At 42.3% G+C, this 26,392-nt stretch overlaps 1 protein-coding gene and 1 non-coding gene across 15 annotated transcripts in view; one reads left to right on the top strand and one right to left on the bottom strand.

Annotated features, from left to right (window-relative positions):
- The window catches only part of Kif16b (kinesin family member 16B), a 398,969-nt gene that overhangs the window by 315,288 nt on the left and 57,289 nt on the right, over positions 1-26,392 (bottom strand). For all 14 annotated transcript variants that reach the window (XR_010047480.1, XM_063248657.1, XM_063248658.1 and 11 more), the window contains one exon: positions 24,574-24,633. Coding sequence is in view for 13 of the 14 variants with exons in the window: in XM_063248657.1 (XP_063104727.1) it covers positions 24,574-24,633 (60 nt within the window). In the remaining variant the exon portion in view is untranslated. The remainder of the gene's footprint in view (positions 1-24,573; positions 24,634-26,392) is intronic.
- LOC111753454 (small nucleolar RNA SNORA2/SNORA34 family) lies at positions 20,546-20,682 on the top strand. Its single transcript, XR_002788245.1, has one exon. It is a non-coding gene; the product is annotated as a small nucleolar RNA SNORA2/SNORA34 family (small nucleolar RNA).

The following is a 26,392-nucleotide window of genomic DNA, read 5'->3' as shown; positions in this document are numbered from 1 at the left end:
AGGAGATCAGTTGGGATGAACTCTGGACTACATGAAGAAAGGCCAGGAGCTGAGCTTCTAAGCACCGTGAATTCTGGAAGTGACCTTTGGTAAATCACTGAGCAGTCACAGATGCTTCATGCAGGCACCTGTCTATTGAAAAATAAATGTGATGAGATAAGAACTCTCACCTTACCTCCAAGAAACCTCAAGAGGATTAATACATGCCTGCAGAAGCATTTCCAGCTCCTAGAAATGCTTAATATTGGGAGAATAAGGGATTTTTAGACATAGTTTACTGTAGTGTATTTCCTGCCTCTAGATAAACCTGAACAAACCAATTCCACAGAGCGGGGGGGCTGCCCTCGTATTTAATTACAAAGAACAGGAAGTCAAGAGGTTCCTTAAATAGAAGAGTTTTGTGAAGTCCAAAGCCTCTCAAACTGGGAGGCTGTCAGACAGTCCTGTCCTCCATAGCCACAAGCCAGGAATTTTGCAGCACTGCACACAGCTGCTCCAATGACCTGTGCAGTTTTCCTTAATTTAATTTCTTCAAACATGTCATTTTAAAGCATACAGAGGTGGGGGAGAATGACAAATAGTAATTGACAAAGTGCTAGAAGCTCAGTGTGAAAGGTCTGAGCGTTTAAAAACTCCAGGGGACCCAGTCCTAGAAGCTGAGGCAGGAGTGCAGATGCTTCTGTGAGTTCCCAGGGAAAGGGAAGGAAATCCTTCACACCCCCAGAGAGGTAGGGGACAAACACCAACCAACCCCACAGAGATCTTGGTTCTTTTGGACCAGGCCTGCCTTTGAGAATTCATTTCACCAGGTGTACACTTGGAGCCTATTTTACCTACAGTACAGGAAGTAACTCAACGGCGCCCCTGTAGTTAACTGTCCCACTCAAGCAAGGAAGGGGAGGCTGAGAAGCACTTGTGAAGTTCACATCCACATTACTACAGGCTTAATGGCCTTAGGGCCGGCAGCCACTACTACCACCAGCATGCCTGTGTCTTAGCATGGGTGGCTCCTGGGTTTCCACACTTTCACACACATATGTGCACACACATGCACATACATGTGCACACACACATGCATTGTGTGAAGAAACTCAGTGCGAAAAGACTGAATAAGCATGAGAGCCAGGGTTCCATATTTACAGCAAGAATGTTGCAATTATCAGCCCAAGAAATATAAAAGATGATTAATATGCTAAAAGCACTGATGTAAAAAGTATGCAACATACACACACAGATGGATCACAAGAGCAGGAGGACAGAAATTCTCTGACAGGAAAAGGAGTGCTAGAAACCAGAAGCACTGTGACAGAAATGAAGACTGAAAGTGGCAGGGGCATTGGCGGGCCTGACACAGCAGAGGAAAGAATGGCTGAAATGGAGCACAGGTCTATGGAAATTTCCAGAACTAAAAAAAAATAAGCAAAACCGGGAGATAGGAGGATCCAGAACAGGATATTCCAGAACAAGAGTTTTATGGTATGCATAAAATGAAGAGAAAAAGAAAAAAAGAGAAGCAGTATTTGAAGCAATGACAAATGAGTTTCCTCCCAGTTAACATGAGACACCAGAACACTGAAAGAGGTAGCCTGCAGCAGGATAAAGGTCAAATGGAAAAATGGTAAGTAAGCCTCAGAAAAATCAAAAATAGGGAAAAACTCTTGAGAGAATTCAAAGAAAAAAAAAACACCCAACATATGGAATCATGGTGGCAAACCTACGGCACATATACCATGGTCAACTGTTTCTTACCACTGAAAGCTCTATGAGATGTGACATCATTGACACAGAGGAACAAAACTTCAGACTGTTCCTCCAACATTCAAACAGGCCAAGAGTGGAGGGCATATCTGAAGCACTGACAGAAAACCCCACCAACCTAGCAGGCAGCCTCCTGTGAAATTGTCTTTCCTGTTTACAGGAAAGATAATAGGATTTTCTCAGACAGAATTTGTAACCAGAACAGTGGCTCATGCCTATAATCCCAGCAGATGGGAAGCTGAGACAGGAGGATCGTGGCAAGTTTGAGAGCAGCCTGGGCTACAAAGTGAGTTCAAGGCCAGCTTGAACTACACAGTGAGATCCTGTCTCAAAAAGACAAAAAAAAAAAAAAAAAAAAAAAAAAAAAAAAATTTCATCTACTGTGCACACTTGGTCTTCTAGGCAAAATATCTGCAAACTAATGGTCTGAGAACCAACTCTAGCACTCTGCCTTCCACTATGAACTTTCCCGACACAGCGGGCCAGTCTGTTTATGCCCTGCCTGGATCTGTGTTCTCCCTCCCAGAATGGAATGTCTGCAGCAGACCACAGCCCACCCACCCTAAAATATTTACTATCTGGTCCTCAACAGAAAAAAAGGCTGCCAGTTCCTCTTATAGATACTGTGCTGGGCACTTAGTAAAAGTTACATTTTTACATAGATTATTACAATGGTAGAAAGGGTCACAACCACCTTTTCTGGAGGTGGAAGCTGGGGTTTATGAAGATTTAACTATTTGTAGTAAAGTCAGGTTTCTACACCAAACACAGGTTCCTGGATGGACCCTACACTGCCAAGCTCTACTGGGAAGGAGATGAATCCTAATTTTATATAACTTCCTTAGTACAAAGGTAAAAGGCCAACCTAACCCCAGAAACACAGAGCTCCACACACTCCTAAGAAGCTTTTCCCAAACTGCCTGACTGCAGCATCACCAGTTCTCCCGTGAGGCCAGCACGGGTCAACTTATGCTCACCACCAGCCTGCAGCCTCTGCATCCTGCCCTGGCCACGTCCACCTATACTACAGGCGCTACCATGCCAACCCATTGGCCAAGAACCAGCGCACCATTAACTCGGGCACACCACTCCTCCCCTGAGCTAAACAGCCTTTCCTGTGCCGATCCTAGTGCTCACGCCATGCGCACCTACCCTGGATTCGGGACCTGAGAAGCTGAACAGAGTAACTGCTTCCCACAGAGAACACCACCATCTTCTAAGACAGCAGTTATATTTTCACACAGAAAAAACATCACCATTTAATAACAGCAAAAGACTAAAAGGCAACCTTAAAAAAGTACAAAAGCACTTTTGTGCTAAGGAAACCCTATAAAACTTAAGTTCAGGACACCACAACTGCAGAAAGGCATCTGACTTAACAGTCAAGCAGAAGTCTAGAGGACAAATCAAGTCTGGGGCATTTAGCCCCCTCCCTCCTCCTTATGACGACAAAGCACTAGCATAGACTACATGTTCCCCCAGCTTTCTACACAAACCTATTTAATTGAGTTTAATCTGTTGTTTTCCAGGCTTGCTTGAAAAATATTAGTATCAGAAAAGTCATCGACAAACACTTTCTGAGTGTCTATACTAAAAACTGGAACTATAATCTAATGATGCATGGATATTAGATACTAATTGAAAATTACAGAACAAATAGCAGTAGCCAGAGCACAGGGCTGGAGCACCCCCTGGAAAATGCTGCTAGAGTAACAGGGTGCTGAACCGGGAATCAGAAAACTAGACTTCACCCTCTGTTTGGGCACTGGTTCCCCGCACAACCTGAAAGAACTCAGAAAAGCAGGCACTGTGTGGAGTCTCAGATCCCCAATGGGACAAGACAAAATCAGATCAGATCAGATCAGAGACTCCATCCACTTTGAATAGCCTGCCATTAATTCAATGTGAAATGAGAGAAACGAATGAGAAACTTCAATACACTACTTAGACACTTCAAAAGAAACTCTGATGGCTCAGATAATGAAACTAAACGGAAAGAATGTCTTCAGAATATATGTCCAGAATATAAATTAGTTCAGTACATTTTTCTGAAGCAATAATGAAGCAAAAAAGCTTTAATGGGGAAATTAAAGTTAGGTATGATCTCTCCCCAGTACGGGCACCTCAATCCCCCAGGCCATGCTCCCAGCTCTCCCAGGTTTCCCCAGAGGCCCAGTCACCCCCTCTCCCCTGCCCATGGAGTCATCTAAGCTGGGACAATCAGAAAGCCTTTCTCATCCAGCCCAGGACTCCCATTCCAGCTTATTTCTGGGATTATCATCAAGGATAACTCTTATAGGAACTCTTCCTGATATCCTCACTATGACTTCCCAAAACAATCAAGCTGCTGACCTTCCTATATCCATTTGTGCTGCCTCTGACTTCTCACTTAACTGTCACCTACTGCAACCTCCACTTTCCAAAACAGAAGAATGAATGTCCACACTGCAGGACTGTTATGAGACTAAAATGAATCACTACATGTAAAACACTCAGAACAAAACCTGGCACATAACATGTGCTTGTCCTGCTTTTCCTGCCTTCCTTATTAACAGAAACCTGACTTTGTCAGAGATGTAGCAGAAACCATTTCCTAGCCTTGCAGGAGGCAAAAGTCACATGGCATAGCTCTGCAAAAAAAATGGGGCCCAAGGCATTGCACAGGGATGAAACGAGGAGTAAACTTAGCTCTCAGATGCCCCTTCTACCTGCTCAGATACAATAAAGTGGTGCAAACACTGGTCAGAACCAGAAGGGATGACAAAGAGAATTACAGAGACCACAGTTCTGACAGCCACAAACAATAACCCTGTGCCACCAGCAACCAGTCACTGTAGTTCTCATTCAGGGAGGACTTAACACAACAGCCACTGGATGAGGCAGCTGTTTCTCAGATGGCTGTTACCTGCAGCCATGTGTACTCCCTGGCCCAGCTCACTCTCATCATTAACCTGGCACCAAATGCAATGTATTTCATTACATGTTTACAAGTTTACCTTCTCTAGAAGATGAGAAATGTCTTTCTTATGTTTATATAACACTTTCTACTAGATAAAAATGCTTGTTAAAAGTTAATTGAAGGAGCCAGGCATAATGGAACACGCCTATAATACGAGCACTTTGGGAGGCGAGGCAGGAAAATTTTAAGTTCAAGCCTAGCCCGGGCAATTTTGCAACCAAGTGAGAGATTGTCTCAAAAAATTAATTAATTAAAAAGGGTTGGAGAGGTAACTCAGTGTAAAGGCCTTGTCTTCTACAGGAAAAAAAAAAAAAAGAATTGACAATAATTGCCATCACAGTTTGCCTCCGGTTTTTTATAAGGAAAAACATTATACTCATGCCTCACAAAAGATGTCCTTTCTTCCCTCTCTAAGCTGAAGAGTCTTTAGTTAGTGTATTGGCCATATGTGAAAGTGATCACAGAGTGCTCAGAACTAAAGTTACTTCTCTAGCAAGCTGCTACAAATGTGCCAGCTGCTGCTCACAATGCAGTCACAAGGAAGCTCTTTGTGATGAGCTAGACATGACTAACTCCACTTCACAGATCAGAAAACTGAGGCACAGGGAAGTTAAACAAGTCACTCACGATCATACAACCAGAACTCGCAGAGCTAGGACTGGATTCTATACACTTAATTGGGTTCTAGAGTTTCTGCCTTAGTTCAATGTTAAGGGTCTCTGGCAGTACCTTCCTCCTGCTCCGCGTAAACAAGAAAGGCTGTGAGAAAATTTGATCTGCGTAAATATGAAGATTCTGAGCTCCTGCCACCGGCTGAAACCCAGGAAACCAAGGGAAAGAACTCCATCTTCATAATTCTCTGGCAGAGTAGACCTCAAACCGATCATGGATGGACAAAGGGAGGATAAGGCAGTACCTATTTCAAGTCTCATTCGAACTTTCTGAAGACAGGGAAAGTGTTAGAGTATTAATACAACAAAAGTTTTTAAAAAGAGAGAGACAAACAAATAATGAAGAAGGTTTCCCAACAGTAAGTTACAAATGACCACCTGACACCTGAGTTAAGAAAGCCTTTTCATGGGAAAGTTTAATTTCTTGAAGTAACTTCAGAGAAACTATTCAACAGCATGAGGAGAAAACTACTACAAAGATGCATTTTTATCTTCTACAGAAATTTGCAAGACAGCTTTAAGAAGACAGTCCATCTGAATAATTACTTATATTTAATTCACCATAATTTATCTCTCACACAGATACAGTATCTGCAAATCATCAATAGGCAGGTCCAATTCCACTTAGCAATATCCACAATGTCCTTCCAGAGGACTTTACTTTGAAAAATATTGCGATTAGAAATAGAAATTGTTTTCTCTAACTGCAGTGACATCTAGTGCTGAGCAACTAAAACACACTCTGTAACATAACATTTATTCCCATTATTACATGAAATGCATATTAGAAAATAGGAATATGTACTGTTCTTAAGACAAGTGTTTTTTTTCCATAACTGGCACTGACAATTGTCTTCTAACCCAAAATTTAAAATATTGCATAAAATGAAATCATTGAGAAAATACAACTGTTTGGTTGAGGTGAAGTCATTTTGTTCTCTTGGTTTTAGCTTTAAATGCAACTATATCTTCTTCACTTCCTAACAGCACCCCAGAACTTTAGGAGATTCTGCAGATACTAAGACTTCTTTTTCAATTTAACAAAAAGCACTTTGGTTTAATACAATAATAACCAATAATAATTCATTTATTCAAAAATAGCTTTCAAAATCTCTGAAGGAGAATAAATGCAAATAAAGCCTATTATAGAATGGTTTCTGAGTTAGGTATATCTTGTCTCCAATTCTACATATTAAAATCATTCTATTCTAAAAGATGCAGGTTAGCCATGTTCTCTTCAGTTGAAGTGAAGGACCATTTGGTCTTAAGAATATAGGTGTTTGAATGCCATTTTTAGAAATAACTCAGGCATAAATAAAGAGCATTTGGATTAGCAGTGAGAAAACTGAGAAGCAGTCCTAGCACGGGTTCTACATCTAGAACTCCAAATTACTTTCTCTTGGCTTCAATTTCCACTTTAAAAAAAAAAATTAAGCAAAGATGTAGGGGGCTGACTAAGACTCATTTCTGGGCCTCTTGTTCTAACACTCTACCTTCTATGAACAAGTTCATCGCTAAAATCTCTGTAAGCATTGCTTTTTGTTAATCCAGCACTCTGAGGAAGACAGTGCGGAAACAGTTAAGACTCAGGCAAAAAATCTGAATTGAAATCAGCATGGAAAATACAAAGATCTCGCTAACATGTTTACACGATGACTTCAGACCTAGATCAAAGACACATTAATTAAACTGCATCTAGTGCATTCAGCACTTTCTGAACCAGTATGGACTATCAAAAGCCTTTGAATAAAGATCTTGAGGAATACATCATTAAAGTGTGCTTTGCAGCTGAACCAGGAAATTCATGAACACCAGCTAAGTGAGGTTCTGAGAGTGTAGTAAGCTTAAGTCTTTGTTTAGCTTCTAGAGATTGCTTGTCAAAAAAGTTTCCTAAGCTAAGGAAAGAGCTCTAAGTACTTGACCCAGGATTTTCTACTATGGTAATGGTCACCAATCTCTTCTTCTGCAGAAATAATTTCAATCTAGCTAAAAGAGCTACGGCTCTAAGCAATAGCTAAAAAGAGGTAAAAGTGGGAAGAGATGGGGAGCAGCAGAAGAAATGGGTGAATCAACAAAGCAAGGAGAACCCACAACACCATCTGTGGTGGCTCCAGATCACGGGGCAAGCACACCCCAGGAACCCACATCCCCGCTGAGCAGCTGCAATGAGCCAGTGTCGCTGTCACCTGCCACAGCTCCCCTGGAAGACAGAGGGGCCAGTTCATATCCAACAGTGAAGTGGGCAGGAGAAAGCTTGGAGGTGATCCACTGAGGAGGACATTCAATGCAGGGACAATTCACTTGATGACAAGGCCTGAGGGGGAAGTCATTTGAGAATTGGTGATAATTAAAATTAATGGGAAGTTGTTCTCCTGCCTTCCAGGAGTTCAAAGCAGAACCCCAGTGTGATAGAAGACATGCACTGAACTGGTTAAACAAAAAACAGCAAATACTGGTGAGTACATGGAGTAACTGGGCCTCGGAGTTGCTAGAGGACAAACAACACGACTGCTTTGCAAAACATTTTCAGTGCCTGCCACTTGCAGGTCTGACAGCCTACACTAGACCTCCTTGCCCTCTTGTAAGAGGAATGCGCATGCACTGGCCAACAGGCACATCTGGAAGGCCCTGCAAGGCACTGCTTCTAGACCCTGCAGCCAGCAACAACCCACATACAAAGAAAACGAAGAATCCGTGACAGGGCCATCTTATGAAATGTTACACAACTACATGCAACACACTAGAGACCGATGACCCCAAGCAGTCCCCATTTATATGCACTTGCAGTGACCTTTTCACCCTCCTCATGGGTTTTGGTTACTATGCTAGTTCAGCTAAAAGCACACAAACTCAAAAAGTCCCCATCACACCTGACTGGAAAGAAGGTGTGTGGACAACCCCTCGCCACTCCCCAAATTCTAGACATATCCCAATCTGCATGCAGCGGCCATCCTGGACTCTGCCTACCCTTCTTGATGATGTACTTTCAGTACCCGCAACTGCCACTGCTGGCTCTGAGCAAGCGGAACTTCCCTGAGTGCCCTAGCTTCCCTTACAAAAGCTAGCTTTGTCTACAGTGCACTACGTTTGTCCCTCATCAAACACGCCTGCTGAAAATTACTCTCTGACTCTGACTCTCAATCTGTGGACCTCCTTAGCAATCTTCTTGGGGAGAATACAAGAGCCAAGCTGACCCCACAACACAGAAGACCAGCCAGCCTCAGAAAGAGCACCTAAGGAGGACGTGGCAGGAACTCTGAGTGCTATACTGTATTGCTTCACCTGGTTGCTGGCTACACAGACGTGCTTAGTTCATGAAGATCCATCAATGAGACACTTATAAAATGCACAATAATCTCTATAAATGCACTCCCCAAATCCTTCTCGGAAGGAGTCCTCGGGTCTCACCTAGATACCCTGCCCCGATTATGCGACCAATAGAAGTATAATCTGGTAGAGTCACAGTGACCCACTGATAGAGCCAGAAGTAAAACTGGGCCAGCGCAATAGTAAGACAAACAATTTACAGTCTCAAAATGAGAATGAAGCTCACCACTCAGAATATGTAGGAACTCAAGACAGGACACACTTTGGTCCTCTCTTGAGAAAAGCAGTGAAAGGAGACATGGGGCCCACAATATCCTCATGGAGGAGAAGGGGAAGCTCCGAGTTGGGAAAGAGAAAGCAGGGGCAGGAAGGAACAGCTGGGAATACAGCACCATGCAAAGGAAGCAGAGCAAACTCTGAGGCATCTCTAGTTCCCACTCTCTGGAGGTGGCATGTGATAGCATTCTGCACATTTGGGCCATTCTGCCTCACCAAAGAGCACACTTCATATCTCTTTTAGAAACAACCATCATCAAAGCGAAGGGCAACAGAATAATTACATGAAAGCAATTTTCATGAAATAAAAAATTACCTATAAAGGTAAGCAACAGCATTGGCTGCATATATTTCACAAAAAGAAATAAAATCTGAAAGATTCCCTGAGACCCCATTAAAGTAAGAACAAATACTAATAACATTAGAAAAACAAAATAACACCCAGGTAAATAACCAAGACTCTTTGCTTAAGAAATAGGCTAGATATGAGCCAAGGCAAATGAAAGGAAGAAGCACAACCTTGGTAAAAAGCAAAACTCAAGTCATGATTAAAGAAAGCATTACAAAACACAAAGGGGAATCCAAGCCATTATTTCACAGGAAGTAAATCTCGTCTTGACATTTACGGAGATAACAGCGCAGATGGGGCTATCTCTGCAATGGCTATCCCATATTTCGTTTTTTAAAATATAAACAACCAAATTCACTACTAATACAGAATCACTCTTAATATCTACTTTTACCCACCAATCTTTATAGGACAAAAAAGACTAACAAAAGTCAGTGTACTGAATATGGAAAAAGTAGAAATGATATACAGTAATTAAAGCAGATCAGTTGCAAATGGTAAGTACCAGACAACATAGAAGAGTGCCAAAACCACACAGCTCAGGACAGTTCAAATGCTCCCTTCACCTCTTCCCGCCTTCACCATGTGCCATCTAGTCCTGTTTCCTGATCTGTAAAGTGGGAAAATAAGAATACCACCCCCATTGCTGCTAGGGAAAATAAGCAAACATTTACAATTAAAGCACAGTGATTTTTTTAAACAATTGGCTTAAATGTTAAAACTGAAAATTGAGTTACTAGAAAACATTTAAATATGTTTACAGCATTTAGTATGAGAACTACTTTTAAAATATAAATTTTCTAAAATCAAAACACAGGTTAAATGTATCTAATACAAACATAGTGTCTGAATTTGAATACACTATAAGTATATAATTCATACCAGCTAACAAAGATGTACTAATAAAAAATAATCATAAAGCACCTCAATAGTTTTCTATACTAAAGATATGTCAAAACAGTAATATTTATCTACACTTGTGTAAATAAAAGATAATGATTTGAAACAATGTCTGCAAAAGGCTAAGAAAACAATAAATATTAGCTGTTATTATTTGGACTAATATTATCATGATTAATTGTTGAACTCAAGGCAGTTTGACTGAGTCTGAGATAAAGTATCTCTGCCTTTTGAACCTCAGAGCCTAGTGAAAAAACCTAGATAAATACCTAGCTGTGAAAAAGGAGAGCTTCCAAAGGGAAAAAGTCCACAGGAAGTGCAGGCAATTCACCAAAAAATCTCTGAGATTGCCACCGTAAAGATCACTCAAACAATCAAGATCCAGACCAAAATAGAAAAAACATACACAGAAGGACCAACCTGAATGAAGGTAAAGGCCTGCTTGCTATTTGGAAACTTAAGAGTTTGCTCAGAAGATAGAGGTGGGCCCACACCTGATCCACTGGGATGGGTTCTGCTCTGGCAGAGACTGAGTGAATACTGGCAGGAAAAGACAGGGTGAGTGTTTGCAGTAGGCCCTATAAATGTACATACACAGGGGACTCAAGCATGTACCCAGAGGCACTATGCATAACCTCCAAAAACTAGAGATTGCAACCCCATGGGGATCACTAATCAGAGAACAGGAAACAGGAAGAACAAAGGTACTAAATAGGGTGGATGAATCCCACAGACAAGGCAAACACCTAAACACAACACTCTGGAGGATCCCATCCACCCCAAGGGCCAGGAACCAGCAAACCTTGTCTATGCAACAAAGCACTTCAGAGCAGTCACTGCCTCTGGGGGAAGAGGAAGGAAAGCAACCTAGTAGGAAGAGAGAGGAGACCTGGGGGAAGCCAGAGGGCTTCTAAATTCTGATCTGGCTGCAGGTCACATGAGTGCAACAGATGTCACAATTCATAAGCTGCACCTATTATAAGCATTATGTATATATAAACTAGCAATTAAAAAGCAAACTCAAATAGTCTTTTAAAAAGATCTCGTGAATAAAGTGTATTTAATAGAAAAGTGAACTGATTCAGCTGAACTTGTGTGTTTCCATCAGCATCACCTTGTGTCGCTAAATGACTGCATGCATGGACAGCTTGGGGTGTGAACATGGCAGCCTTTTATTCTGGGAGCCTAGGCCCATGCACTGAATGTAAGATATACTTTAATGGATGATTTTCCATGTTTTACAGCTTTGGTTCCTTCTTGTGAGGCTCAGAGCACTCATTTAAAAACAGATTTTTAATTGCAAGCATAAGCAAGGTTTAAATATGTTGGTAGGCAGCATGGCAGATCTGCATGAAAATGACCACCTGCAGTGATGTCCTCTTAAGATTCTTTCCAGGAGAAAGCAGAACCTTTTGGAAGTTCCTCTTATCTGTGTGGAAAGGCAACTTGCTCCAGAAGGCTGTTTTTCGCAGGCAAAGCTGAGGCGGTAAAGAACTTGATAGATAAGAAATTTATAACCATCTCCCCTTCACAAGAGTCACAATATCCTGGTGGTAAATATCCACATAGGTCTATACTTCTTTTTTCAGTAGCTGCCCACTTACTAATTATACAGTCTTACAGAAATATATGTCTTACCATCACTTTTGCTAAGAGATTTGGAGCTCTGCTGCGTAGAGTTAAGAGAAACTACTGTCATCCTTAAATAATGCAAAAGCAAAATCAACAAGAATGCTTAGGAAAAGTAATCTCTTCAAACCTGCTGCTGTGATATGAATGCAGGGTGATGCCAATTTGCCACTCAGCAACTGTTGCTAGGGAGGCTGGGCTAGGAAACATCAAGTTAAAGGGGTCAGCTGGAAAGTAAGCCAAATTCAGAACACCATATGAAAGGATGGAGAGGAGAATACACCCACATTTAGAACTCGGTTTTAAATCACAAAATCAATCAAAAGAGAAAAAAGAAAATGCAAATAAATACATGGAATTAATTTTGTGCTATTTTTCAATTCTAACACCAGTAGTGTGGTTTCTCCAGTTATGGATTATTCACTCCATGATAGATATTCAGCTGGCCCTCTCACAGAATTTTCCAGCCAAACGTAAAATTCTGGAGTTATAAAGGAAGTACTCAAAAATGGCTTTTCTCAAGAAATAAAAGAATGTTTCAACTAATCTGCATCTCCACCTTGTCTTGAATGTATTTCACACTACAGTTGGTGACAGGGTTCCATGGTTGTGGTGGAAACTGCACCATGTCACCAAGATTCACCCATTCCACCTATCCAGCACATACCAGGTACAGTAACAAGTATGACCTCACCCCAGCTCTGAGTCATCTCAGCCAGTTAGGGTCACCTATCCCTGGTCACCTACCCCTTACCACAGGGAATGGCTGAGACACCATTGGTCTACCCCAGGCACACACACTGTTTTCCTGACCTCAGGGTCGGTTAGAAATGTACCAGTCAGTGCAAAGCTCAAAATTCTGCTTGGAGATTCAGAAACTCAGACTTGAATTTGGTTAGTGTGGTGAACTGCTAACCCTCACTTTGCAATTCTCAAGGCAATTCACCAGTTAATACACTGAAGCCAGAACATAAAATCACAAATCATGAAAATGGAAAAACCAAAAATAATCAGAGGAAAAAAAGCCCTAATCAGGACATGCCTAAATCTAACCCTGCCATTGCTTTTCTATGAAATCCTTAAACTCACCATTTAAGTCAGTTTAGAATTGAATTTTGCTATTTAAGTAAACAAATCAATGCAAAATGCTATGCTATAAAACATCTCCTAAGTAACTCCACACTGTATTTGGCCAAAACCATGCACTTTAATGAGTTTACATACACATAAGTTTTTTCAGCCCAACTAGATACTACTGATGACCCAGTGTCATACAGTAAAGTGAATGGATTCAGGTAAAACAAAAGTAAGAAAAACTGGCTGGCACTGCTGCACTGCTCACAATGCCAGTGCTGTGCTAGACCTCATTCTGCACAACTGCAGAAGCTCACATTCCACTGAAACAGGTCAAAGTGGCAAGTTCAGCAAAGTGACAAGCGACAGATTCAAAGTACTATATAGGTGTAGGGCGTTAGTCTTGGAAGGCTGAGAAGCTTCACACACCCAGGCTGTCACTTCACCTCCACCAGTCTTAGAAATCACCCCAGGCAAGCTAAAGGAGCGCCTGAGTGACATGAACAATAAACTTATCTGTACCATGAAATGACTGCTTTGCCAACTAAAACCAGGCTCCTATAATTTAGCACCCAGTGAGCACAGGTATACATAAAGCACACGTCCACGTGACCAAGTAATCCTTCCCTTCCTGACTGTGGCTAATAAATATGTGTTAAGAGCCCAACACTGAACAGGTTCCACTGCAAAAGATAAAAGAAAATCCCTATGCATTCAAAATAATTTATCATGCAATACCAACATTCAATAGGATGCATTTGACTTATTTCTGAGTCTTATGCTACAAAAACATTATTCAAAAGAAACAGCACACACTTGGAACACTGATACTGACGAGCAATTCCCACAAGTTGAGAATTGCCATCGACAATCTGGTGGGCCTATCCTAACTAATAACATCAGAGCCGGTGCCTGAAGTAGCCTGACTCTACCGCATGCTACAGCACTGACAACCATCTCCTCTGATAACCATCAAGTCTTCCTTGCAGAGAATAATGAACTTTGTTTCTTACTTTGCTTTTCATCCTTATTTTAAAAAGCTACAAAAACAGTTTAGAAAAAGGAAAACACATAGTTTGATGGAAATTAACTGAGGTTAACTTTAATGAAAGGTTGACAAATTAGCAACTGCATAGTACAGGAAGTGCAGCGACATCCTTTTTTTCTCCTGCTTTAAATCAAGGAAGAGCCACTTAGACAATATGTGTGAATGCACTAGCAAAAGATAAAGCACATGGGGGTACTGACAAGGAGTTTGTAGAGACAGGCACAAAGTGATCCAAAGTAGCCTAAAGGAGACAAATGACTTCCAAAACTCCTCTCTCAAGTCTCTCTCCAAGTTCTTCTTCCATTCAATAGTCTCCTCTACAGATGAGAGGGGTGCAGATGCATACATACAGCTGCAAAGCTGAGGGGCAAGTTGGGAAGGCCAAGGGCCTGAGAGAATAAAGGAGGAGGAAAAAGATGCTTCCAGGAGATGTTTTGCAAAAATAGCAAAAATCATTGTTCTTCCCATACTCAAGCTTTGCATAACCCTCTAAGCCTAACTTTGATTTTAACCAGATAATTAGCTTTGGTCACTGAGATATTATGAATGAGACACAAGCAAAAGCTTAAACAATGCCTGGACACTGGCACTCACTGATCTTGCAGTTCTGAGAACCTTGAGACCACCATGTAAAGACCTAACCTGATGGTAGATGAGAAACACAAGGCCCCATCATCCTGCCTGTCATGGTGCCAACCTCCAGCCATGGAAGTGAGGCCACCTTGGACCACTCGGCCCCATGGCAGGAGGGAGGGCAGGAGAAGTTCACTAAGCAGTCCTGGACCACAAAATCATGAGGCATGGTAATGTTCTACTGGAAGCCACTAGGATTTAGGACAGTTTGGTAGGCTGTAAAATCTTTTCATTTGCCTAAAACTTCTCAGAAATGGGAGAATATAATTATTCACCAAACACTTCCTATTTAAAAGGAACTATTACATAAGACATTAGCATTCATCAGACACAAACAAAAGCAAAATGTAGTCTCTGACCCCCTAACAAAAAGCACGACAGTTATGAAGCAACAGGAAGACTGAGCTGTCACTCCTTCCGGGCTCTGGACTCCTGTCATCCACACCACATCCATGAACTGAACTCCCACACAGCCTTCTGGCAACACCCAGCCAGCATGTCTTGGTAAACAGTGAACAGGACAGAGGTGGACATAAATCAATGAAATGATTTCTATATTTCAGGCAATTTTCAAGTGTGTTTCAAGTACAGGTGTATGTGCACACATGTGTGTGCAGGAATATATATAGATGCCACAGCCACACACATACACACGTAAATGAATAGAAGTTATCTTTTTAAGTAAATTTAATAAATACTAAAACTAAAAAGTAAAACTTACTGACTTTGCACCTTCTGAGGTCTCAAAGAACTGAACCTGGGAACAGAACTCCATTGATTTATGGATTTTAAGCCAGTTTTGTAGAAATCAGGGGACAAGGCAAGACAGCACAGTTGGGCATGGGAGAAAATCTCACAGCAGAGCACGATCTCCAGGGGGCCAGGGACTACCTGCTTTGTTCACTGGATCTGCCTGGTACCTAGTGCTACATCTGATTTATAGGATGCTCTCAATAAACGTGCAATCAATGAAGGATGGAAAAGGATGAAAGAACTAATGGAGACAAAAGGGATAAACTGTATAAGCTAGCATTGGGAGGATATTTTCAAACTTACAGTAATTCTAGGAACTTCTTTATCAACAGAGGCAGCTATCCTAGTTGATCAGAAAAGGCAGCATGCTGAAAGTATGGGTATCACCTTTATATCCCTTCTTACCCAAAAAAGCTTTCAGGAATTTAAAAATCACATTTTAAAAACTTATAAAAATGTGCAGCTCATAAGAAAGTTACTGAGATCCTAAAGGTGCCCCAGACATGGTTAGCCTTGTAAGCAGGTGCTGATGGGGGCTATTTGTGCAATGAAAAAGCAAAGACCACTGACTTCTAAAATCCCCTCTGCAGCCAAATTCGGCTTTCCTGAACACCTGGAAAGTCAATGGGGCCAAATGAGCTCAGCAGTCAATACAGTCATATGATGCGTAATGACACTGAGAACAAAAGCAGACTGTACATATGACAGTGGTCCCATTAACTACATGGCCTAATAATGACAGAGCTGTAGCGCTATGACATTAGCAACATGATAAAACTGTCTAACCATGTATTTTTCAGACTGCATTTTTCTCTATAAGCAATGCATGATTGTTCTTTATATTTTTAAGATGGTAAAAATGACTATATATGTAATTAAAGTCAGAAATTTGAACCATCAAATGCCTATCTGTTGACAAGGAAGCCTACAACCCATGGCTGAAAGAGACTTTTTCCCGATTCAAATTCTGGGGGAACGGATGTTCATAAATACAATACTACCCAGACCTACCCAGGATGAATTCTGGTACCAGAAAGAGATCAAGATGAACTACATTTAAAGATGAGAGGCCACCAAAAAAAAAAAAAAAATACTTTCCCCAAGTATGTTTGTAGATTTTACAGAAACTAGGGGACGCGGTGCCCTGCAGGAATGCAGAGGACCCCAGGAACCCTGTCCCATAAACCTAAGCTCTCACACACCTGTGGGCAACACAGCACTGATTCCAAATCCATTACACCCCCCAGTGTGCATCTTCCCACAAAAGGGAAAACTGTCAACAGCCAGGGGAAAAGTATTTTTTTATAGATTGCCATCTTCTTCCAGAGACAAAAAGTTCAACTGAACGATTCTACCACAAAACAGAAATAACTGGTGGATAGCTCTTCTCTCTGTGAAATTTGAACCCTGAAACCTTAAGCCAATTTCATTTTATTCTATTTCTCATTAATTAAAACACTCTGAAAGAGTGAAATGTTCTCTTTCATCATTGTCAGTGTGTCGTCCACCCCTGCCCTGCCTGCCTCTCTCAGCTCCCCGGGGAAGGGACAGCAAGGCACCAGCATGGCTTCAACTGGAATCCTCAGCCCTAGGAGCCCATCCTCACAGGGTTTCATGCCCTGACATCCAAATGCAGCTCAGCAAACACCAACTGTCACTGTGTGTGAGACACTGAATTCAAGTCTGAACAGTCACCTTGTATTCACATCAGACTCATCTGAGCAGACTCATTCAATCTCAACCCAGTGGAAAGGAAGCCCACTCGGGTTATGGTGCCCGCCCACATGTGAGCTGTGGCCCCCTCCTGGACACAGTCAGGAGCCAGGTGCAGGGCAGCTAAAACACAGTCCAGGTACATGCTGGGAATCAACGTCTTCAGCAAGGAGGAGCCTGCTTCCTGGGACAGGAAGTACCCTGGCAGGGCCACAGGCAGCACCAGGCAGCTGTGCCCTGGGCAGACATTGCTCACCGGCCGCTCCCCTTCTGCCGAGCCATCTGTCAGATGGCCACCAGCACCATGCAATAGTCCCAGCCATCTGTGATTTATTTTGAAGCACAGAGCTCAAGGAGTTCTTTGGGAGTCAGATAACATACCTCGGGCATTTTTCTTTAACCACTTGTCTATAAAATGCTGGAATAGAGAAACCAAAATGTGTATGAAGCAGATAAACCAGAAATTGGAATAACTGTGGGGGTGCAAAAAGAGAAGCAAAGATGGGAGAAAAGAGTCTGAAATCCTCCTCTTCCAACGGTCATTTGAAAACATTCACCAGCAATACAACAGCACACAGCACTTGTAAAAAGGAGGGGTGCTGAGCACCCACTTTCACAGCTTCAAATACCATGCAGTCCACACATTCTGCTGCTGGTCACAGGGGGCCCCCAACACCAAGGCTGGTAAAAGCTGAATTTATCACAACATCGGCTCCCGGGTCCCAAGGAAGTCATCTCAGTGGAAGACAAAAGTCAACCAAAAAGAAGATGGCACCAGATGGCAAGCTAGGAGAAGACCAGATAGTCTGACCATGCAGAGAAGGTTTATATGCAGCCCCTGTCAGGCTGGCCATGCAGCCAAGAAACTGGATATGGAGTTTACCACACAACATCCAACCACAACACAGAAAGGACTTCAGTATTTAAACCCAAGGATGTCAATACAGGGAATCAGCCACTCAGTTAAGGAAAAACACAGAAAGCTATGGAGACCATGAGACTACTCACAAACAGGCAACAGCAGAAACCAGCATCACTGCTGGACAAGAGCACGGACAGCAAAGGACATTTCTGGAGCCCAAGGCTAGGTCTCCAGGCAGACATGTAGCCACCAAGGCCCGGACTGGCCATAGAACCTGGCCTTGGAGAAACAGCATTTGCCACAGAGAGGCTGTACAGGCCAGGAGGGTGTGGTCTACTGCTCTCTCCTGTCATCCGTGAGGGTCTTGCAGCCCTAGAAGCCCATCCTCACAGGGTTTCATGCACTGACATTCAAATGTTCATGAGGACAGCCTAGTGGTTACTGCTCACAGCAGAGGGCAGAGGAGGAGAGGCCCAGGACTGCTCCACCCATGCTCAGCATATACAAGTCAGCGCTCAGAGATGCCAGTACATACACTGCAAGAGCTCATAACTATGTAGGCGCTCGTAGATTGGACCCCACAACAGTGCCAGGAAGATCAGATGTTGCTGGGCCACAAGTAGCCTGGCATGGAACCGATGCCATGCAGGATGGGGATACCCTTAAGAGGAACCCAAGTATTCTCCTTCCAAGAATAAACCTTGCAGTCTGTGAGAGATAGTCCAGCAGTACAAGGAGGTAAGCTGCAGTGCACAGCAAGTGTTCCCAGCAGACTGCACCATGCAGCTCTCCACGTCACCTCCACTGCAGGGACGTCAGATGCGTATGCTCAGGGGGGCCCTGGGCTGCACTTCGTGATCCCAAAACTAATGTGGAAGCTCTAAGCCCCACTTGCCTCAGAGTGTGACTATATCTGGAGAGTGGATCTTCAATTAAAATTAATTAACTATGGGGATTAAGTTAAAATGTGACCCTCAACGGGAGCACAAGTCCAACATAACTGCTGTCCTTCTAAGATGAGACAATGGCAATAAGGACGCACAGGGAGACCAAAGATGTGGGACGCAAAGGCAGCCAGGCCGAGGACAGAGGCCTCGGGAGAAAGCAAGCCTGCCCACACTAAGGCCTGCAGCAAACAGGTTTCCTATGTCTAAGCCACCCAGGCTGTATTTTGTTATGCAGGCTTAGTGGATTCATCTGCAGGATTTCATTTTTGTTTCGTGTTACTAACTTAATCCTGTAAATTTCCATCACATACCCACTCTGGAAAGCCAAACCGGAGGAACGGGCTCACAGGATGATAAGGAGATTTAATCCTTGGCCTGCTCCTCTCTGTGCGTGATGCTGGCACAGAGAGGGAGAATCTGATCCCACTAACCTAGATGATGCCCAATACTGTGCCAGATGCAAAACGAAGGCTATAACAGCACAAGGGGAAACACAACTCATCCTGAGATGCAGGGAGACAAGGGGTGACTGGGACTTCAAGGCGGATTCCGACAGAGGACAGAAAGGGGAAAGTGTCCCTAACGAAAAAGCAACTACAGTGAAGGCCAAGGGACACCAAGATACCCAAGTATCCTCCTGCCGGCCTCCAGAGGGCCTCCAGATGGCCACTGCAGGTTGGGTGATAGGGCCAAGAGAACCATGACAGGTCAGATACAGCTGACTGGGGACCCATGCCTTCAGAAGCCAGCAAGAGACTGGGGATATTAAAAAACAAAGATGAATAAAAATGAAGAAGAAAGATGAAGAGGCAAGAGAGGCAGACACACAACACAATAATGCAACTCCCCCTCACTCCCACCACCCAAGCCCTGCCCATTGTGGACAAGCACAGTTTTGCTGTCCATTGCTTTCAAAGCAACTCTGAAACTGTTAACCTGCATGTGAGGAAGCTATTGTGGCAACCTGAAGTCCAGATTAGGAGCCAGGGCACAGGGTGGTGATGGACGAGTGTCATGATACAGGGAATTGGAATGGAAAACAAATCCTGAGATCAAGTTCTGAGTTCCTCAGGTCAAAGCCTGAGGCGCCAATGCACCACGCTGAAGGCAGCTGGGCTGCACACGCTCAGTGCTGTTAGCCAAGCACACTGGTGGCCGGAAGCCTGTTGCTGCCCCTCCACCCTCACCTGACAGGCCACAGGTTTCACCCATCCACAGCAAGGGAAGTTGTGGACAAGCTGGAAGAAGATGGGGATGAAGTCTCTCCTTGCTTCTGAGCACCCAAGAGCACAATGGGTGATGCCTAGGTGAACGGAAGAGACTTTCCTAGGCCATCCTGACGTTAAGGAACCTCCACTCTCCACACTGACTTCAGATGCCTACTCATGCACAGGAATGGGTCCCCTATACTCTGAAGCCATTCCTGATGTGTGCTGATAAAATAACCCCAACTCTCATCACAAACACAGGAAACATGAGTGCACAGCACAAGTAGCTGCCACAGAGGCAGGGTGGGTACGCTGCGACAACCGTGAACTGATAAGCGCAAGGCAGAACAACCATTTCTAAGGAAGGCTTTCCAAAGAACAAAGTAGGCTCCTTCCTCCCAGCCACAGGCACTGTCTTTTTAAAAACAAAACAAAACGCTGGCTCTGAATCAAGGCCAGCGGCTTCCTGACACTGTTGGTTTCAAGCAGGAGCCTAAAGAGATGTCTTTCTATGGTCTGTTGGCCATTTCAGAACTTGGGCAGTGAAATGGTCAATTCATTAGAAAGAAACAGCTTGAAGCAACCTTCTCCCCACCCCGCCCCCATGAGCGGCTGTGAGTGTGGCAGACTGCAGTGGCCCAGGACTGGAGCCACCGGTATTTACTGGAACCCACGCCATGCTGAGACCTGGAGCACCAGGAAGCCAAGCAACCCCTCCCTGCCTGCCTGTTTTGTTTTGCTGAACTTCAATACACATGAAAGTATGGACAGCTATTTTGAAGAGAACGAGAGACTACGACAGCCATTAGTGACTTCCCTATTGTCTGGTTCTGAAGACCTAAAATGCCTTCCTCATTCTGTTTGGATCAGTTTTATACTATGCTGTTTTATATAAATTCTCTGTATGTGAAGACATGGACAACTATTTGGAAGAAAACAAGAGACAACATGATAGATAGTGAAGATCTCAGGTCATTTAGGTTTAAAATTCATATCTTACATTGCTTTAGTATGTCCTATTTTGTTCCGTTTTGTTGTGTTTAATTTTACCCTCTTTAAAATAAAAATTAAAAACCCCTTTGTTAGAAAAAAAAAATGGACAGAAGGGATACAGAATTTCAAAAAGAAAAATAGGAAATGAACACCAGTTACTATATTATATACTGTCATTTTAGAAGTAGTTATTCAGATTACAAGATTCAGGCATGGAATAAAATGATCAAACAATCAACAAAAGCACAAACCTTTTTTGATGAACTTATAGAAATTAGTAGCATATCTATCTTGTATATACATATATTATTAGTATCTATCTTGTATATACATATATACACATATACATATGAATACCTATATACATATAATCTCTTCCTTTCTTTTCTCCTTTTCCCTATCCCAGTTGTTCTTTCCTTTTGAGCACTTTCTTTCCCTTTCTTTTTTTTTTTTTATCGATACTGGGGATAGAACTCACGACTGCCTGCTTGCAAGGCAGGCGCTTATGCCACTGAGCTAAATCCCCAGCCCCTCCCTTTCATTTTCAATACCTACTGTACAATTTGGATCTTATTACTGTCTCAGTTTTTGTACACTAGGAAGATATTTACACATGTGAATCTGATTTATTTCACTTATGAATTTGGTCTCAAGTTGCATCCATTTACCTATAAAAGCCTCAAGTTTACCCTTCTTTGTAGCTGAGTAGTACTCTATTGTATAAAGATACTACATCTTCTTTAACCAGTTGATGGGCATTTGGGTCATTTCCAAGGCTTAGCTATTACAAATTGTACTGCTATAAACATGAATGTACATATATTGCTGTAGCATGATGTTTTCAATTCTTCTGGGAAAATACCAGAAGGGAAATAGCTAGATTGAATGGGACCTCCAATCCTAGTTTTTTGAGGAATCTCCACACTGATTGTCGACACTTCTACCAGCAGTAAAGAAGCATTCCTTATTCCCCGTAGCCCCACCAACATTTGGTATCTGTTGATTTTTTTATGGCAGCCATTCTTTCTGGAATGAGATGGAATCTCAGTGTTGTTTTAATTTGCATTTCTCAAATGACCAGTGATGTTGAACATTTTTTCATTTATTTATATGCCATCTCTATTTCTTCATCTGAGAAGTATCTTTTCATCTCAGATGCTCATTTTTGGATTGGGTCTCTGAATTTGGGGGGCCTGATGCTTTTTAATTCTTTATATGTTCTAGATATAAGTCCTTTGTCTGAGGGACAACTAGCTAAAATTCTTTTTCATGCTGTGGGTTTTCTTTTCACTCTGTTGGTAATTTCTTTAGAAGTAAGGCACTGTCTTCTAATCAGAGATGAAGACAGCAGAAAATGACCACAGATACAAAGCACAAACACCAGCAGAAAAGGCTAAAATGGGCTTGTGAGGTTGAGAGAAGAGAGGCATGAAATAGCATTTCCTTTTCTCATAATCTTTTTTTTTTTTGTTTTGTTTTTTTTCCTTTTTATCGGTACTGGGGATCGAACTCACGACTGCCTGCTTGGTTATGCCACTGAGCTAAATCCCCAGCCCTCATAATCTTTAATGCCTAGCATGCATCATATTTTTCTTCTCATCTAAAAAGTTGTTAGAACAAAGATAATGCAATTTATGAAAAATGGAACTGGAGGAGTACTTAGTTCCAGGCCCTAGAACCACCTCATGAGAAAAAAGCAAAAGAAAAAGTTCAGAGCTTTCAACTCTGCAAGAGGTCACAAAGCCCAGGATAAAACCACAGAGACAGGGCTGGTGGATAGCTACTAACAGAGCTCTTGCCGAGCATGTGCAAGACCCTGTGTACCAGCCTAGCACTACTGGAAGACAACCACACAAACCGTCACAGTGACACAGGTAGACAGTGCAGCAGCAGCAGCAGCTTAAATCCTTCCACTGAACGCTGTAGTGCTACTGGACTTCGTACCAGTGACCTTCCAAAGTGCTATCAGTGCCTGCTTCTTCCCTAAATGAACTGGACATGTGCCTCTCTCTCTGGCAACCACAGAAGAGCAAACAACTTGGGCTTTAGGCCCTGTGAAACAACTTCTTATGGTGGCTACAACTGAAAGAGCATAAATATACTTCGTTCCTGAATATTCTCAAAGGCACATGCCTTTGTCTCAATTTCACGCACTAAAACTTCTCCAACAAAAAGTGGGCTGGGGTATAGCTCAGCATTAGAACACTTGCCTAGCATGCATAAGGCCCTAGGTTCAACACCTAGCACCACCTCCACCATGCTGCTTCAATCTATCAACAAAGAAAATACTGCAAAATTATTAACTCAAAACATTAAGACACACTCACCAGCCAAGATGAGGGAGAAGAAAACCTAGATGAAAAAGCCCAGAGTGACTCCCTAGGACCATCCAACCCACTGTCATCTATAACCTGAGCATAACTTCTAACCCCATGGGAAACAGGTTTTCTGACCCCAGAGCAGGGCAAGTCTCATAGAGGGCAGAAGGTGAAATTTATGTGAAGAGCTGAGTCTGACCTTCGAGACAGGAGTTAGATATAGACCTCAACAGCTAATGTAGGCCTTCAAGTCTGTCCCTATGGTGACCAATGTGCCATAGTCACATGAAGGACATCCGAGTGAGGACTCTGCCAACACTTTTGGACACAGCTCATCTGTCTAGACTCCCCGACCTCAAACAGAGATTTTCACCCTGGTAAGGCTGCTCTACCTCAATGGCTGTCAAAACCAAATCTCAGACTTCAAAACCTCTAGACCCTCTATCCTTTTCTCTTGTGTATAAAGTCAGCTCAACACCATCAAAGTAAAAAATTAGAACCTGAACTTCAAACTTGGAGTGGCTGCCCCTCAACAGATAACAGAGGCAGGTAATTTTTCTTACCTTCCTAGCAGGTAAGAAAAATAAAAAGAGGGAGGGAGAGAAAAAAGAAAGACTTACGTTGAAGCACAGGGCAATGAAAAATGAAGGCCATTACCAACATTCTTTCACAGTGAGTCTTGCCAGAAATATACACCATCACAGTCTAGTCCTTGAGACGCAGAAAAATATTTTCCTAGCAAATTATGAGTTTAGAAATTTCTGAAATCCAGCCATGCTAAGCAAGCACATTCAATAATATTGTCATGGACAAGTTTGTTCACGTAATATATTGCTTTTATATTGACTCTAACAAATGCGGAAAGACAAAGCAGACAGCCTTCAGCATAGCCCTAATACACACTGAGCCAAAAATGGAGAACATGAAAGAGCTCTGTGACCTGTGCACATTACGACACAGCTTTAAACTCTACTATCCTGTCTTCCATTGCTTCAGAATCAAGCCAGAAACTCCCTCTAGCCAGGCATTAATCAGTTCCATTGATTTTACCTTAAGCAAAGCACACAACTGCTGCATTTGATTACAATAAGTAAATCAAATTTTACCTACTGAAGCCAGCACAGTATATCTGAGATACCCATTTACAGTCCTTACTTTTAAAATATTTTGGGTTTCATTCCATTTGTTTGTCCATTCCTTAGTCAATTCTTGAACCTAAAAAGAAAAACACACAGATGACATCACTTCATTGAAAACATTAGTTATGATTTTCTTTAGAAAGGTTCCAAGTGCTTTAAACCTTATGGAAAGAGGTACTATAAATTTTTTTAAATTAGCTTGCAATTTCTACTCCGGAAAGAACCACCACCAAGTATAAATCACATAAGCTAATCTCACCTACAGCCCATGTTATGACAAAGGAAAGGGCTGACAGAAATTTGTCAAGTTGCTTAAAATTTAGAAAAATATTTTTCATGCTATACTTCACAAAAAGCCGCTTTTTGGATTATTAAGCAAAATTGCAAGTTCAAGGATGACAGGGCCCCATTACATGGGATAATTTTTCCTGACTATACTCTAAGTCCTAAGAAACACTGATTTACTTTCCTTTCTAATTAGATGTGGTGATTAAATCACCTCGATGTTGCAGTTTTCTTTTAGGAAATAATTTGCTGTTGTAACTAACAGGGTTTATAAATCTCATTCTTTTTTTTTTTCAAAAGTTGTTCTTCAATTGGCTTTTAGTAAAACCAAAAACATTTTGATAAAAATCAGCTTTTTCTAGCTTTTACCGCTAACCTAGGAAAAACATCACCAGTTATTAAACACAGCATAGTTGGAAACTGCTTCTCAAACTTAATGTGAATTTCCTGCTAGTTTCAGAAAACTTTTTAGATGATCTTAGTGATTAATTTGTTGAGAATCAAAAAGTGATGCCTCAGTCAAGAGGCAGGAAATAAACAGGAATGAAAAATGCATTCTGTGGGAAGGAAATATGGAGGGCTGAAAGCAGCTTCACCAGGAAGGCCCTGTCCCCTGGGGCCTTTGCCTTTCTGTGTCTGTGTCCACCCCCCCTCCTGCTCCCAGCAGCAGAAAGCATCCCACCTACACCTCCTGCTCCTCGCTCTCGCTGAGAAGAGGAAAGTGCTTCCTGGGGCAGCAAATAGGAAGCCCTGACACCAGAAAGTGAGCTGCTGACACCAGAGGCTGGGAAGCCATGGTTTATCCAAGCAAGAAACCAAGCACATATCTCACCCACCCATGCCAGCCACGCAGCGCCCATTCATTCTGTCCCCAACTTAGTTACCTCCAGGGGGACTGGAGTGGGGGGCGATTCCTGAGTTTAAAAAAAATGATTCTTTTACCAGTTATTACTATCAAACTCTATTCTTTGCATCAGACAAAAAGGAGAGAAAGAGCCTCTTTGACTTTGCTTTGCTTGTCTCCTTGTCTCTAAGGTCCCGGAAAAACCACTCTGACTGACCTGAAGCAGCTCACATTACAAGCCCTTCGGAAACCAGCCCCAGGCTCTGGGCCACAGTGAAAGCCCCTGGGGACTAGGACTTAAAGTTCTAAAAACCATCAAAGAAAGGATTCACTTGTGTTTCTTCTCCCCACAGCATGAAAAAGACTGGCATAGTGAACTTACTAATTTATACTAACCAGTGAACAGATAATTCATTTTCCAGTAACACAAATCATTCAACAAATGATTCTGTATTTCACTGACAGATACATTCTCACTGAAGCAATGCACGCCAATCAACACTCTTCAAATTCAGTCAGGTAACTCCAGCTTTAAAAGTTACAAGTATGCCTTGGATTTACTTTATCACTGTATTTAAATCAAAAATGCTTCACTGGAAACATTAACAAAAAATGCATACATGTGATACTACCTCTAGCAAAGTGATCAGATATGAGATTTATAGTTAAACAGATGGCAAACAGTTTATAAAGGTCAGCAAGAAAC

The sequence above is a fragment of the Cavia porcellus genome, unplaced genomic scaffold (assembly GCF_034190915.1).
Source record: "Cavia porcellus strain 051 isolate PalLab524CR breed Dunkin Hartley unplaced genomic scaffold, mCavPor4.1 scaffold_5, whole genome shotgun sequence".
Taxonomy (NCBI): domain Eukaryota; kingdom Metazoa; phylum Chordata; class Mammalia; order Rodentia; family Caviidae; genus Cavia; species Cavia porcellus.
Note: the sequence above shows the minus strand (reverse complement) of the source record. Positions and strands in the feature narration are given on the sequence as shown.